The 17,015-nt window shown below is 37.8% G+C and overlaps 1 protein-coding gene across 5 annotated transcripts in view; it reads left to right on the top strand.

The window, feature by feature from the left end:
• Positions 1–17,015, top strand: part of TSPAN14 (tetraspanin 14) — a 43,760-nt gene that overhangs the window by 21,962 nt on the left and 4,783 nt on the right. For all 5 annotated transcript variants that reach the window (XM_049809714.1, XM_049809713.1, XM_049809715.1 and 2 more), the window contains 6 exons: positions 3,773–3,823; positions 9,231–9,377; positions 10,239–10,409; positions 13,623–13,748; positions 15,392–15,436; positions 15,973–16,092. In XM_049809714.1, coding sequence (XP_049665671.1) covers positions 3,773–3,823; positions 9,231–9,377; positions 10,239–10,409; positions 13,623–13,748; positions 15,392–15,436; positions 15,973–16,092 — 660 coding nt within the window. The remainder of the gene's footprint in view (positions 1–3,772; positions 3,824–9,230; positions 9,378–10,238; positions 10,410–13,622; positions 13,749–15,391; positions 15,437–15,972; positions 16,093–17,015) is intronic.

Genomic DNA, 17,015 nt, shown 5'->3' with positions numbered 1-17,015 from the left:
GATTTGAGAAACAAATTAGACCTGTTTTCTCAGTTAGTAGGCTGATTCTAATAGCATAGTCAAAGGAATTCAAAGTGTGGTTAGGAACAGATAATGCTTAAGCTAAGTGGTCTTGTGCAGTGTCTGTGAGTTGGCGTCAGTATTGTATGTCTCCTGAACAGAGTTTACAGCTTGATGCAATGTGTTAATAATGTGGATTTTTCAGTTCTAAAGCAGGAAATGACCAAATGCTGATTACTAGTTTTAGTTTCCTGTTCAAAGGGATACAGTTGGGCTGCTTCGTGTATGTTTCCATCTAACTTTTCATGTAGTCTATGGCTGAAATGACTCTACGGCATAGAAGTGAATTGAGTAGTCCAGTTTGTTCTTGCTTACACATCATCCAGATTCTGGTGAAAGGTGAAGTTCAAAATGCCTCTCTTGAAATAGCTAGCTTGCTCACTCTCACCCTGGGAACGCTTTCAGTTAGCACTGCTACTTCTCAGCTGCCTGTTCTCCCATTCATGTGGTCGGTCAGTTCAGTGAGCTGATGAAGGTTAAAACTGTTCTTTCAATTCAGGCTGGATCAGCTCCCTGGTCTGCCTCATAGCAGTCAACTTGAATGCCTCTGTGCAAGAGTGGTAAAGAGAGGGTATTTTCCTGGTGCTGATTCTCTCTAGAACTCTGTATTGGGTATCAATCACGCTAACTTCTGAGTTAGTTTTATCACTGTGGTGTGTTTTACAATAGTTTTCAGTGAGATACTTTAAAGAATCTTGCACGTGGTATTTAAAGCAAATAGATCTTTTTACTTCCTTGCAAATTGGTTGTCTTGGTTATTGTGCCTGTAAACGTAGTGGCTGATGGCTTTGTTTCTTCTGCAAGTACATCATACATACTTCACTTCTTTTTGTTAAAGAAACCTAATGTATGTGGTTTGGCTGCTTCTAGTGAGAATTATGAACCACTTGTCTTAGCTGAATTAAGTTTTAGATTTATTTATGTTGACTCTATGAGACTAGGCTTATTTTTCTGCTAATAAACTGTTTTACTTGTAGATAGTTTGCATAGGTGCTGATGGAAATAACTTTGCAAAAATACTGTAATTTTGTGAAACTGAATGCTTTATAAAAACATGAGAGCAATGTTAGTATTCAGAGGTGACAATGAAGCATACTATGAAAAATCTACTTAATCAAGAATCTATTACAATTTAAGATGGTAATTATAATGAAAGGCTGCCAGTGGACACCCTGTTTGTATATTCAATAGCACAGTATTAGTGTTACACTAACATTAGTTTGTATGCAGAGTGTGGAAGATATGTGTCTTCTCAATTAATTTTTTTTTCCTTATTTCTTTAGAAAAAGTTCCCAAAGATCCAGCTGTGTGTACTGTGTAATTTACCCTGATTACTTGAAATTATACCAGCTGTCTTTACCTGAAGGATGCATCAATTGCATGCTCTGGATAATTTCATGACATACAAGTTTGACTGATTCCCCCCTCCCCCCCCCGTTTTGCTGCTTCATCTGAAAATCACTGGGCTAAGATTTAGGGGTAATCTGGGTCAATATTCTGTTTATATCCATGTGGTTTTTAATAGTATTTTTCAAGTTGTACTTTGATCCAAATCATCACTTTAAATGTTCTTAGCTTATTCAGATTTTGAGATAAGTAGTCATAGTGCTGTTGCTTACTAAGCAACATCAGGATATTTAACTTAGCACTGCTTTGTCCAGTTGTAACTTTTTCTATGTATTAGTAGTGGATTTGGTTGGTTAATCTGTGTGCTTAAGCCCTAAAATATGCCATATAATACTTCAAGCCTAGAGACAAATGTCCAACATCATTTGAGTACAGAATGACATAAATGACACTTGGCAGCCCTTTGTGGCTTCCCTTTTCCCCACTCCCCCAGTAGAGTAAACCCAGAACACCTTGTGGGTGCTGGTCTCTTCTGTCAGGTGGCTGGAGATAGGATAAGAGGAAATGGCCTCAAGTTGTGGCAGGGGAGGTTTAGGTTGGATATTAGGAAAAATTTCTTTACTGAAAGGGTTGTCGGGTATTGGAACAGGCTGCCCAGGGAAGTGGTTGAGTCACCATCCTTGGAGTTATTCAAAAAGCGTGTAGACAAAGTACTTCAGAACATGGTTTAGTGGGCATGGATGATGGTTGGACTTGATGATCTTGAAGGTCTTTTCCAACCTAAATGATTCTATGACTTCATTTGCCCTGAGCGCAGTTTAGGGTCAGCAGGCAGTGAACCCAGCAGTACTTAAAATCTATGCATATATTTTCCTGTGTGACTGTAAGAGGGTCTCATTTTTACTTCTTGTCTGTGCTGTGGGGAATTGCCTGTGATGCCCATTTAGTTCATGGGAGGTGTTGCATTCCCTAGAGGAAATGGCTCCTTTTTCAAGGCACTTTTTCAGTTGTTGGAATTTACTTGTCAATGCATGTAAGGCTTGGGGTGGGGGGGAACATTAGTCCTTTATATACAATCATAGAATCATTTAGGTTGGAAAAGGCCTTTAAGATCATTGAGTCCAACCATAAATCTAACACTGCCAAGTCCACCACTAACATGCCCCTAAGTGCCACATCTACATGTCTTTTAAATACCTTCAGGGATGGTGACTCCACCACTTCCCTGGGCAGCCTCTTCCAATGCTTGTTAACTCTCTTGGTGAAGAAATTTTTTCTAATATCAAATCTAAACCTCCCCTGGTGCAACTTGAAGCCATTTCCTCTCATCCTATCACTAGTTACTTGATAGAAGAGACCAGTACCCACCTCGCTACAACCTCCTTTCAGGTAGTTGTAGAGAGCGATAAGGTCTCCCCTCAGCCTCCTTTTCTCCAGGCTAAACAACACCGGTTTCATCAGCTCCTCCTCTTAGGACTTGTTCTCTAGACCCTTCATGAGCTTGGTTGCTCCTCTTTGGACATGCTCCAGCACCTCAATGTCTTTTAAGGTTACATGGACATAGCAGTGTAGAATGCCATTTTAAGTAATGAGGGGGAGCTGCCCTCAGTTTGTAGAGAAGTCACTTTAGTTTGATTATTGAAATTGAGTATTAAAGACAAACTGCCTGAGAATGAAGAAAGGGAGTAAAAGACTAGAACAAGGATCTCTTGTTCATTTTGATGAATATAATTCAGAAATATTTATTACACAAACATATGAATTGGTGTAGGGTTTGTACATTGTCAATTAGATTTGTTGCTTATTGAAAGTAAGTGGATGGGCCATTACTTCAGCTTAATTCAAAAGGGCTTAAACAAGGTAAGGATTCAGAAGACACACTGTATCTAATTAGAGCACTGGCTAATATAATGAGCCTTGACACTGAAGTTATGAAGAGTCAAGCATGGCTACTGTCTGGGGGTGGTGTGGTAAAATGACTAAATAGGGAATAACCTCAAAATGCATTAAATATTCTGAAATCTTCATTGGTTTGCTGGCAAAAGGTTTAGAGCAAGTCATTGGGACAAGGATAACTCCCACTTGTATGCTACTGGGTGGAATCGTTAATTTAGTGCTATGTGCTTCTAGAGTAATAATCAAATTTAAATACTTTTAAAAAGTAGCTTATAAAATGCAAGAATACTATGGAATAAAAGCACTCTAAATCCTTTTCGCAAGAGATTGACTCATGGGGAGGAATGTCCCATTACTGTTGTCTGAGATTACAGACAATATCTGTTCTACTTGAGCAACAGTGCTACTGGCTAAGTGTTTGAGAATGTGTTGATTAGTATATCTAATTAATCTTTTCTTTTTGTTTTAGCTAGCTGGGGTGGCCTTCCTTGCAGCTGGTCTGTGGGCATGGAGTGAAAAGGTAAGGGTAGAAATGACTGGTCTTACTTTGGCTGTCCTTCTGCCCCCAGCCCTAGTAAAACTACTTCCTCAGGAAGCAGCAAAGGTTAAATGTAGCATCTGAGCTCAGGACCATGTTCAAATGATCTAAACTGAGTTCAGTTGGAGTTTCATTCTTGTCCCTGATCAGGTGTTAAGCTGTGGCCCTTGACATTTAGACCTTTTTAGTAAACTTCTAAGAACAGGGTCCTAGGGAGAATTTAATCTTTATGAATGGTCTTTATGAACTGGTTCTCTTTTGAAAGCATGTTTTCTGAAATACATTTATCTACCCACCTCTTTTTGTTAAAAACAAGAAGCTTTTGGGAGGAATGTGAAGGATACCTCTTTATATAAAAAACCCCAAACCAACATGTGTCTTTGGAATACTTCAGAAAGATGGTCCCAATCTTCAGGGCATCTGTTGTCTTCCACTTTACTCCCCATGGACTTCCACTCCACTTACTTAAGTGATTGTGTCTTCATGTAGAGGAACGAAATTAGAGAACATAATCTAGCTGAATAACACTCGTATTTTTGGCAAAGGTTTCTTCTAGCTGAATAACTTCCTTAGAGGAAGTCTGTGTAGACATGTACCTACAGAGTTCTCCTGTTACAAGAGAAGAGATGGTATAGGTATGGAAATGAATGATGCAGACCCTTGTAATGAATCTAAAAGCATGGCTTTAAGAGAACTGCAAGCAGTAGGAAAAAGTGACAATTACTATAGATTTACTGATTTGCATCTTAACTAACAGTGGAGGGCAGGTTCAGTTGTGCTGCTGAGTAGGAACACTTCAATTACCATCATAGTGTAACATTTCGTTAGAGTGCTTGTATGCAGCAGCTATCCACATACAGATTGGTTCTGGGATTCCTCCACTTTTTGGAAGCAAAAGAGTTTTATGATGATCTTAATGCTGAGGTATTTATTCTCTTCCCTGTTCCCTATGTGCATGTTCACATTCTCACAGATTAGTGATACCATTGGTATATAGTAAGCAGCCTACCTCCACACACCAAATGCATTTACCTCCTATTCTGTTGTTATAAAAGGATTTTTTTCCAACCCTTTAGGGAGAGTGTTCAACTTGAATTTGTATTCTCTTATGTTCAGACATGATCTTCTGTTCTGTAAAGAAGCACATAGGATCTATGTGGTTGGAAATGACTAGGTCATGACTACCTCCATTTGTCAAATGGACTTTGTGGTACACTGAAGTTACTAAAAAGCAAAGACAGACTCTTTCTGTCTTTATTTCTTAAATTTTGCCTGCACTATTTCTGCTTTCTCCTACTATCTTGCAAATAAGTGCTTCAAAGCTTTTCCTGTGGTTTTGAACTTCTGAATGGCTCATAGCTCAAAATAACTGTATGTTATTTTTCATGTCTGTTGTTCTGTGCTATGTGGACAGTCTTTCATACTAGTGCCATTTTTCAGCCATAGTGCCTGTATGGATCTGTCTGTTTACAGATAAACATCTTGGTGAACAATAGATAGGAAGTAAGAAAAAAACATTCCAGAAACTGTGCTGCAGTGGTAAACCCAAAGATAAACTACAGGTGGTGGAAGAGTTTTGAACATCCTGTCTAAGTGCAATGTGAAGTACATTGGGTCCCTTTAAGTTCTTTGGTTTTTTCTTGTCTTTTTCTACTAGGACTACACTTCAGATTCCTAAGCAGTGTTTTTTTTGCTGGATATAAATTCTGTGCATCTTCTAGCTGATAATGTATCAAAATGAGAATGTTGATTTGTGAGAAATGTTAAAAATACTACATGTAAAAATGATACCCATCCTGATTTGTGTTACCTTTTTGAGTCAAATCCAGTGTTTAACTGGTGTCTAATTGGCCTATCCTTGTATCTTGTAAGTGGGTTTTGTTATGCTGAACAGTCATGTAAAAGTTAAATTGCATAAAATTTTAAAAGTATACAATAAAAAATGGATAGATGTTAATATCTGTCACCCAAGAGATATTGCAGGAATCACTAAGAGAAAGTGAATTGTAATAAACTGTTAATAGAAGCAAGTTGAATAACACTACGCCCTCTCATCAGGAAGACAGTTTTTATTGGTAAAACCATTTCAAGAAGGACACAAAGGGAGATCTGGGAAACTAGAGGGTAGTCAGCCTAACTTCATTCTAGCAAGTTCATGGCTAATCACAAATGGAGAGGGAGCAGTATACTTCAAACCGGGACTGTTACTTGAGGGACTTCAAGAGCATGGAGAAATGGGTTGACAGGAATGTTATGAAGGTTTATTTAAAAAAAAATAAAAGGCAAAGGCAAAATCCTGTGCATGAGATGGAGTAACCCCATGCATCAATATGGGCTTGGGGTTGACTGCCTAGAAAGCAGGTTTGTGAGGTAAAACCTTAGGCATCTGTGGATCAGTAAGTTGAGTATCAGGTGTGCCCTCATGTCAAGGCCAACAGCATACTGGGCTATATTAGCACCAATGTGGCCAGTGGTTGAGGGGAGGAGCTTCTTCCAAAAATATTCATCCCACTTGAGGCTGTATCTGGAGTACCTTGTCCAGTTTTGGGCTCACTGTGTCAGACAGGTCTTTTCCAACTTTAACTTATTCTATGATTAAGTGTACTTATTCCTTAGTCTGCTGATATTTGTGTGTGTACACAGAGGTATGTAAACTGTCTAAAGGTATGTGCATATAACTTGTGTTATAATCAGTGGCAGTGTGATATTGTGACAATCAACATCCAGTTTACAGAACTTGACTGTAAGAAATCAACTCTGTCCTTGTCAGGTGTATTTTGTAGTTTCCATAGTAGCACATCTCAAAACAGTAACTGATTTGGCACTTGTTAATGGGTGGTATTAGAGATTTTTTTTTTTAAAGACAATCCATGTTTGCCCTCTGCCAACACTTCAGTTGAGATGGTGACATAATGCTTACAAACGTTAAAAGAAAGTGGAAAACAAGTTAAGCATGTACAGTTGAACTCTTAATTCACTGTTCTAAGTGACTGAAAGGAAAACTGAAAGGCTGAGTTTTAGTCTTGGATTTTTTGACACTGACTTCAGGTATCGGACTTCATTTCTGTATACCTGTAGAGAATCTAGGTGCTGTTGTAAAGGGCAGCCTGTGCTTCAAAGAGCTTTTACCATCCTGCAGATGGTACAAGCAGAAGAATTCTTAGAGAGATGAGTAAGGCAGAATGAGATAGTCCCCAGAATGAATGCTTGTTTGCATCCTTCCTTCAGGGTTTTTCACTTAACACCTTTTGTTAGGCAAAAAAACCCCCAACAACCCTCTTATCAAAAGAGAACACTGTAAACATCAAATGTGAATGTGAAGAAACTGTTGTGAACCAGCAACATCTGAGGGTGAATAATAGAACCCAGTTCCTGCCAACTTTTCTTCATAACATGCTTTGATCAGGGGAAGTTTTCTTCCAAAAGATGTTGCTTGAGTAAGTGAGATTGTCTGAAAAAAAGCTTGAGTTAGGGTGTGGGAAGGAGATGGCTGGAAATAGTTGTGAAAGTTTCAACATCCTGGTCACACAGTGTTTGGTTTCATAGTGTATTGCTTCTGTAAAGACACTGAATTAGCCTAGCTAATCTTGGCATGTCTTCCTTGATTGTGGGGTCTGAGCCAAAGTTTGATTAGGTGGGACTCTCATAATTAACCCAGTAGACCAAGTTTGATAGCTGTGAGGTCTTACAGTTTATAAGAATGGAAATGTGTCACTGGTGACACTAAACTAGAAAAGTCTTTGCTTCCCAAGACTTTCTGAAAGCTTGGAAATCTATGAACTGTGACCACTTTTTAATAGGCTGTTTCAACTGTTAGTCACCAGCTATTGCAAGGCAATTCTGAGTTCTACATTTCAAATTTTTTTTTCTTTTCATCCCTTCAACCAGTTTTGGCAAAAACAACTCGTCTTGCTGTTGCCAAATTAACAGCTCTAAAAAGATCTGTAATGGAACACATGAAAGATGAACTCCTGTGTATCACTATAGTATTGTTAATCAGTGTCTTTTCAGCAGCTAATGAAGTTTTTTCATGTGCACATTTTCTTCTAATTTTGTATTTTGAAGATATTTTTGTTAAGTAAGCATTTAAATACGAAGTGATACGGATTTTTCCAAGATGTCCTCTTAGGATGTATATTCTTTGCACTTAACTCTAGCACAAACACTTGAGTAGCAAGATAAGAATTTACATTCACGTGACAGAATTAGACTCCTTATATGAATTACTTTATGAGTCTCTCTGATATGTTTCTCTTACACTAAATGTAGTTATCTTGAGAATATACTTTATAAAGAAAAAAACAAGATATAGTAAGCATGTAATTATGGGATATTGTACTGTGTCAATTTTTCTCTGTTTCAAAGGGAAAATATTTCCTTATTAAAATGTTCTATGTATTGCTGATGAGTGTTTAATGAACACTCGGACTATTGCAAGGCTGCCTGGATGTCCCTACAAATTGGTCTTGCTAACTTAAAGAGTTTCAGCTGTTGGTCCTTTCTGTCTTATGCACGTTGCATCTTTTTCTTATACATTACATGAGAAGCTTGTGTTACATGTATTTGATGGAATTTTAATGGTAGCTGGTACATAAACTTGATTTCTTTAAAACCTAATCTAGAAATGATAAGGACTTCACTGTGTTAGCATTACATTTACATAGACTTAGACATTCTCTCCTAAGATCTAGGCAGACAGGCTTAATAGGTAAGATTATTGTCAAGATAAGTCATACCTCTGGATAGTTAACAAAAAAGAAAGTATTGCTGCTAAATTAGGAAAATTCAAAGTATCTTATGGAGAATAATTAACTTCTTTTGGTGTAAGAATTTTATCTGGGCTGAAAGGAGAATATTTAGACTATGCTTCTGTATTTTTACAAGATTTTGGAGGAGCATTCCTAAGACTATTCAGCACTAGGAGGGGTACAACTGAAATGTTGAGAAGAAAAATCTGCTTCCCTTGAAAACCAAAGAAAGATTTTGTTCCCCTCCCTTAAAATGTCACCCCAACCTGCTTTGTCGTTAAATGTCTCTCCCTTGAAACTAAGTGAATAGTCAGTGATAGTACTGAGCTTTTGGCACCATCTTGTGGAAGCTTGTTTGGCAAATAGACCTACGAGAATGTAATCCGAGAAGTTGACTGCATTGGATTTTACTTATTAAAAGAATGAATAGCTATGCCTTTGCATTTGGCTGAAGAAAATTGGTATTGTCAGTAACCATTTTACAACAAGACTTTTCCATGTGGATTGCTGTTGGCAAACTCAGGGGTTTGTAACCAATTCATTTGGCATCATGTGGAATCATGGACATCCAGAAGGAATTTTAAATGAAAAACATGCTTATAGTTGTCACCTTTTTCTGTTATCCTGTTTTTCTCTTTCAGGGTGTATTGTCTGATCTGACGAAGGTGACTGGTCTTCATGGTCTGGACCCAGTGGTGCTTGTCTTAGTGGTGGGAATAGTGATGTTTACTTTGGGATTTGCTGGTTGTGTAGGAGCACTGAGAGAAAACATCTGCCTTCTGAAGTTTGTAAGTAACATCATTATATGAATGGATTATTATGTATTTGAAAGCTGGGGATGATGGGTGAAGAACTGGTAGCAAACCCAGATAATTAGTTTATAGAATTTGATTTGTTACAATGTATATGGTAAACTTACTCCCCTGACTAGCCTCCAAGTAATGGTATTAAAAGCAGTGTAGGCTCAAACCTATGTATATTTTTCCCCTTCCTGGAAAACATTTCTTCCCTTATTCTGCTATATAGTGATTTTTCTAGTAAGTATACCAGAATCTAACATTGTGTATGTAATATCACAAAATATGATGTTTTGGAACATATTTAGTCAGATAGGAATTACTGAGAGGAGATGGTGTAGTGGCTTAGGGAGAACGAAATTCCTTAAAAACTTCTTCTAAATGTTTGGTGGACAAAACTTTGGGACTTCGGAGACTGATGTGAAATCTCTTAAACAGTTGTTTTTATACTGAGGCTTCTTCTTTGCTTTAGATCTGTAAACAGTCAAGCTGGACAAAAAAATTATAAAACTGAAAACAATTCAAGAAGTAACGTCAAGACTACTTTAGCCCTGTGTTTTGCAGATTCAGATTTATTAATACTTTCACTGCTGTGCATAATGACTGTGGTATGGTGCTGATTTTGCTGTCAAGTTCAGGTTACCAAAACAAAAAGATAACTCTATCTCTTGGGGTTTCTTTACATTGTATTCTCATTTAATAGGCTGTGTTCTCACGGTATCTGTACTGAATGATAATTTTAAGCTAATTCTCTGTGTCTGCTTCTGGTGGAGTTAGAGTAGGGATGCATTCAAAATGAATAGATATTTTCTAATTTGGGATTTTTTTTTTTTTTTTTTTTTTTTTTAACAGTTCTGTGGAGCAATTGTGTTTATATTCCTGCTGGAGCTGGCAGTGGCAGTTCTGGCTTTCCTGTTCCAGGACTGGGTGAGGGACAGGGTCAAGGAATTCTTTGAGAATAATATTAAATCCTACCGAGACGATATTGACCTCCAGAACCTCATTGATTCGCTACAAAAAATTGTAAGTTCATGTCCTGTCACTTCTTTCATGTGTTCTAGGAGAATATGTAGATTTGGAAGTTTTCCTTTTTGTTACAGATTTATCATATTCTGTAGCTAATAGTGCCATGTTACAGATGTGCTGTTTTGTTCTTTCTGCATTGAAAGCATCAGGGAGGCAAGATATTCTGAGGCACAGTGCTGTTCTAACTGTGAATGTGGGAGCTCTGCCAAGAATCCATCTGTCTTTTGATCTTCTTGACTTGTTTCCCCTGTTCTGATCGGTGTTGCACCAGTTTAAGTGAGAAGTGAGCAAAAAAAAACAACCCTCTTTATCTTGAAAAAATTGTGCAATGCAACTGCTAGCCTGCACTCTTATTTTAGGAGGTGCTCCAGTCTTGTACAGGGATGCAGCACAGGGCCTTTGGTCTTCTGAGATGCACCTCATCTTGAAGCAAATGAGGGTTTTTATTAACTGGCAAAGGCTAGTCTCTAAGCAGGCAGTTGTCAAGGAAGGTTGAAACAATTCTACGCTCCTGTGGTCCTAAAATCTTCAGTTACCAGAAGACAGTGATGTACACTGGGAGATGACGAGACCTATGCTAGTAAGGGCCTGGTGACTTTCAATCAATCAGCTGCTTTTGTAATCATGCCCAGGAAACAACCAGTGAGGGTGACTCTTCTGATTTTTACTTATTTGTGTGTGGTCAAAAAAAAAAAATATGGAGAGAAAGAGAGTACGTATTTGAGTACTTCATGAAGAGGTAAAATGGTTGTCTCCTTTATTCCCCCTTCCCCTCCCCTCCCCATATGAAAGAAGGTTGGGTTTGTCTGTCTTCCATCTTTTAGAAAATCATGTTTAGAAATCTGTGCTTACAGCTCAGTGTGATAGCAAAGCACGTTTTAGAGTGGATACCACTTTGGTCAGCTGTGTATTACCAGCAGCTTACCCATTATGTTCATTCACTCTTGCATGCATTGGTATGGAAGCATCCTCTGACCAAGCTGCCTGGATGGATTTCACTGCTGTTTTGCTTTAGCTTTCGGGTGCTAAGGGCACCTTTTTTGTAAGGTAGGATGACTGCTGGCCATGACCAACACCAGTAATTGTCTCAGTGTTGTCCACTCTGTTGTTCTTTCTGTTTATCTAGTTTCAGTGCAGTCAGCCTGGCAAATACACTAAGCTGATTTACAGTTGAACTCCAGTTAAATATTTTTCAATTAAAAGAAAAGGCTGAGCTTACTAAAAGGACTTCACTAGCCAGATTAACAAGTTAATAAACATGAAAAAGGAAAGACCAGAAAAATCTCTGAAACAGCCTGTCATTGATCCATACCTGAAAGTACTGTGGAAGGAGGGGAAGTGGATGCAATGTGGATTAGCAAGTGTAGTTTTGCAAGGGTTGAACAACAAGGTGCAGCAGTGTGTTCAAATGCCTTTCTGAGGCCCATCTTTGAGGAGATTGAAGTAGACGGACGCCTATAATCTTGAAAGCAGATGACAGACGACCCTTTATTGCTAAAACACACACATACTTATAGTCAAATATTCTGCAAAGTCACTGTACACGCGCACAAACATAGAATATGATTGGTTACATCGATCCTGTCTACATGCATACACATAAGATATAATTGGTTATACTAACTCTGTCCACGCGTATAAACATAGGACATAATTGGTTATACCAACTAAAACATGCAAAACTTTTCTCGGTCTGATTGGTCAAGATAAACTGTCGAATTGAGGTATTTGTGTCAAATTCCCTTTATCGTGGAATGCGTGGTTCTTTGTGCCAAGTTTCCTTTATTGTGGAATGTGCACCTGTGTTCTTCTAATTGGCATCTTTCTTTTTTTTGTCTTCTTGTTTATTCTGTTCAAGGCCTTCTTAAAAGCGTCTGGAATGCTCTTGTGACCGTTAGCTAAATGTGTGTCCACACATCTTCTAAGGAGCCATGCTCCTTAGGCTGACTTGCTCTGTTCTCAGTGTGTGCCTTGGGACCCAGATAGCTTTTTGTAGGCAGCTCCTTGCTCTGGCTAATTATGTTACTTTCAGGCCCGTAAGTGGCCTTATAGTCTCTACCTTACTAAGGTAGATTAGCATGTTTAGTGGTTGTATGGCTTTTTGCAAAGCTGTAGAAGTGTGAGGGAGAAAGGACTAGAAAGACAAAGAAGAGCTTCTCTTGCTTTCTTCATGGTAAATGTATTGGTGACCTAAAATAATTTTGTCTTGGTGTTTTTTCTATTCTGACTATTCTGTTCAGCTCTTTAGTCATATTTTCTGTGAAAACTGTATTGTAAACAATTCTAGTCTGTTCACATCAGTGTCTGTCACAACTTGATAACTTCTGAATCCATTTACTGACTTTGAGTTTCAGTGGTCTTGCAGACAGTAGTTAGGTTAATACAAGTTATGTGAAGATGGGCAGTGGGCAGAGGAGAGATGTTGGAGATATCACAAGAGGATGGAAGTTCATGAGGTACCAGGAAAATCTGTGTGATGGTATAGCATTTCAAGTACTAAATTACAGAGAGAGATATGTGCCCTTAAATATCCAGGCCAGTAAACTGCAAAACATAAATTAATAAGAAGCTAGCTTTCATTACTTCCAGGAATTGAACATTGTTTGAAATGTTGGGTATTCACAAACCTGCAATTATGGTAATTACATTACACTGTTCAGGTGAAGAAACTTCTGTGAAATAATTCTAGAGTTGAGTGATCTTTGAGCTAGTGAGACTTTACCAGTTTGGATATGGAAACCTTCTTATTTAAAACAAAGGAAGTATAGTCACAAATGTTTGGATCCACTTTTTACAGCAAACAAGGAGAAGAAAACTTGTTGATTCATGAAGATTTAAGGATGAAGTCACAAATTTATCATAGTTTTTCTAGTTTTGGAAATAACGGGGTACAAAACATTTGTATAAACTATTTTGTTGCACCGTTTATGGATATGCACTGATTGCATCTAGCAATTGCATCTAAAGTGATCATTTTTATGATTTTGCTTGTCACACTGACACCTATTTCCAGGAGCAGTATGCCAAATGTATTGCTTTGATTTCATAGAGCCACGGTATTGATTACTTTTTTTTACTCTGATGTTGCCATTGATTCTGCACAGCCTTAGAGAAAGTGAAGATGATGAACAAATGTCATTCCAGAAAGTTAATTCAGTGGATAAATTGTCTCTAAAATACCCCTAAATGCTAACTGTTTATCTGTTCTAGAACCATTGCTGTGGTGCCCAAGGTCCAGATGACTGGGACTTTAACATATACTTTAACTGCAGCAGTGAAAGCAAAAGTCGTGAGAAGTGCGGCGTTCCTTTTTCCTGTTGTATACCTGATCCTGCTGTAAGTTGTTTCCTGGCTTTGTATTGCTCTGATGATGTTGGAGAGGTATGAAAGGAAGTAATTCCTGAATGAGGTGTGATGACTAGGGCTTTAAAAGGTCTTCTAAATGATCAAAAATTACTCTTGTGCAGATAAACTCTTTTCATGTTTCTGTTCCATCCTTTTTAAGAGTCCAAATGTGGCAACCTGTTATACAGCTGAAAATGTATTGTCACCAGGAATTCAAGCTATTTTTGTATGGCTTGAGTCCGCAAGTATTGGTGCCTGATTTTTTTTATTTATTTTTTTATTTATTCCCAGTGCACTGTTTCCTTGAATTTCTGGCATCTGTTACCTAGCTTGTAAGGACCTGAGAGCACTGTCTAAGCTGTGTGTTTGTCCCAGTTAGAATTAATTTTGCACCACCCCTCCACCAGACAAGTAGGAGTAACTCCATTTGCTGATTGTTTATCAGCAACTAGTAAAGTGCTCATGTACAAACTCAGTTTAAAGCATTTGAATCAGTTCTTTGGTTTTGGCAAGATTTAGGTGCTTATTAGTTAGATCTGTTTACTAAACTTGAGGAATCTGATCCTTTCAGTGGAAGTGAAAATGTGGAGGTAGGAACTAACTTATAATTCTTCATAGCATTAGTGGGAGTAGTTACAGCTCAAAATCAGTCCAGCAATCCTTGTGCAGAGCAGATAGCCATTAGCAGGTTATACTTTTGTCTTGAAAATTAGCCAAGGAGAGACTGTCAGAGAAATATTCCACGTTCAGATTCCGCAGTAAGTATTTTCTACTTCAATTTGGAGCAGTACTATTCCACTGCAACTTTTTCTGTTGCTGTATTTAAGGAGACATAAGTATATTTAAATCTTTTTAATATGAGATTCTGTTCCTAATATTTCAATATATAACACTATGCATTGTGTAAATTGTGCTATAATTGTGTAATACATATGTTTTCATAAGTCTTATACAGAGAAAACAAAATGTCTTAAAAGGAATGTCTTTGCATCTTTCGAGATAAATACTGTCATTGGGTTGTGTGGGGTTGTGATCTGGAAGGTATATATCATCTTCCTACTTGGGGCCTGCAGCTGGAGTGTTTTGTGTTCAAGACTAGGTGTATCTTGGAGCTGTGTTATGTGTGAGACTGAACTATCAACTGAGGGGTCTCAAGTAGCTTGCAGCTGTTACTTGTTTTAACTGATTGGGATAGCAAGTTGTATACCACTTGAAATGATGGAGTTTTAAGGCATATTTCGCCACTGCAGGTGTAAATAAATCACCCTGGTACCTTTCTTGTTACATCAGTGTTAGTGAAATAGCTAACGTGAAATCCAGATGTCTTATTGGTATGCTGGCAGTACAGTTGCTGTGCTTCATGTTAAAAAGTCCTTCCTAGTTCAAAGCCAAGTGATAGAAGAAGCTGGGATTTCTCAGGGAGGATGTTTTCCTGGTAATATACACCTCTGCTTTGTCATTGCTTTTCTTGTGTTCTGCTAGTGCTTTGCTCATTTTCACTAAAAATGCTTCTTAAAATGGCTGGTTCTGACAGTCCTGATTTGTTTGTCTGAATCTAAAAGACAGAAAAACTTCCTGTGAACAGAAGTGAGTAGAATTCAATTCATTTATTTTAAATCTTTTTTGCTTTGCAGCAAAAAGTTGTGAATACGCAGTGTGGCTATGATGTCAGAAAGAAGGTAAGGTGCTGGGATCTTGCTGTCTGTCATAATCTGTGCTTGCATAGGCAAAACTATAAAAACAGTGGAAATGCTGATAGATATGTCAGGTTAAAATTCTGGGAACTAATCAGCTGTGCTACATCATACTACAAGTAGAGAGTGGTAGAGATTTTCCTTTGTTTAAAGTAAACATGTAATGTGGGAGGGTGGAGGAAACAAGTGATGGAACAGGGAAAGGGAAAGGTGTGTTTCAAAAAGGGGTAGGATTTGCATTTCAAGTGTGCATGTCAATTATTAGTTACAATAGTCTAACTCTGAATTCTGTTATCTGCTAATTCTAATGTATTGTAATAACAGGATTTGCAGGAAGATACTAACATCAGTGTCTGATGTTCCCTGATTTAATCTTGGCATATATGTTATTTCTGGAATCTGGTTTAAAACATTACTGCATAAGTGACAAATCATTAATTTAGCCATACCATGTGGTTGACTGATCTTAAAATAAACTTGAGCAGAAAAGTAATACTCTTATTCTTCCTCTCCACATTCAGAGCAAGAGTCAATGGGATGATCAGATTTTTGTCAAAGGATGTATTCTTGCTCTGGAAGCTTGGTTACCCCGAAATATCTACATTGTTGCAGGTGTCTTCATAGCTATCTCACTGCTCCAGGTTAGCTGTTTTTGTTACGCTACTTTGAATAAAGTTTCAAGTTTGCAGATACAGACCTGCTGAACATAAAAGTAGTTATGGAGAGAGGTAAATATTTTGACACTGGATTTTTTCAGGTATGAGAATAATAGGGGGAAAAAAATATGGGGATGAAGACTTAGAATGAAAATATCTGATATCAACTAATTTAATTCTCTTGAAATTATGTTCCTCAAAGCCATGAAAGTCATTATAAAAATACACTAGAATTATAATACATACAGTATGTGATGATTGTGATGTAAATTGTTCTATGTATGATTATTATATAAAATAATGTGATACAATAATATTTCTTACATTTCAATATGCTGTGAGGGCAGGGAGGTCTTCTGGTCATCTACTCCAGTAGATCTAAACTACAGCCTTCTATCACAAATGTGAAATGACTAAAATACAATTCTGTCCTTCATGTTAAGATTATCGCTCAGCTGGCCGTAGTGACGTGCAGCATACTGCTCAAAAAAAGTTGAGAATGGAAGAAGAGGGAAATTGGTGAACAGGTTGCGAATTTGATATTAGCAGAAACAGGTGAAGGAATTGGTGTGACTTCTTCCGGTACTTTGTCAGTACTTTGTACATCAAAGAAAAAGAACCCAAATTCTCAGGAAAACATATCAGATTACTTCTTTTGAGGTGGATCCTACTTTCACTGTGGCAGTTGTTTACACTTACCTAAATTTCTTCACTATGGTACTGCTTCACTTCAGTGGGAAATAACAGACTTGTAAATCTAGTACCATTTAACTGAAAAATAGTTGAGCATAGAGTGCTGGCAAAATACCTTTTCCCAGCCATGGCAAGACTGCCCTATGTTGCTTGGGTTTTGATATTTTATCACCATCTAATGACAGTGCTTCCGTGGCTTTGAGAGATGCTGTCCC

Source organism: Accipiter gentilis, chromosome 9, assembly GCF_929443795.1.
Source record: "Accipiter gentilis chromosome 9, bAccGen1.1, whole genome shotgun sequence".
Taxonomy (NCBI): Eukaryota; Metazoa; Chordata; class Aves; order Accipitriformes; family Accipitridae; genus Astur; species Astur gentilis.
The sequence above is the reverse complement of the archived record's forward strand: the minus strand, read 5'-3'. Positions and strand labels throughout refer to the sequence as shown.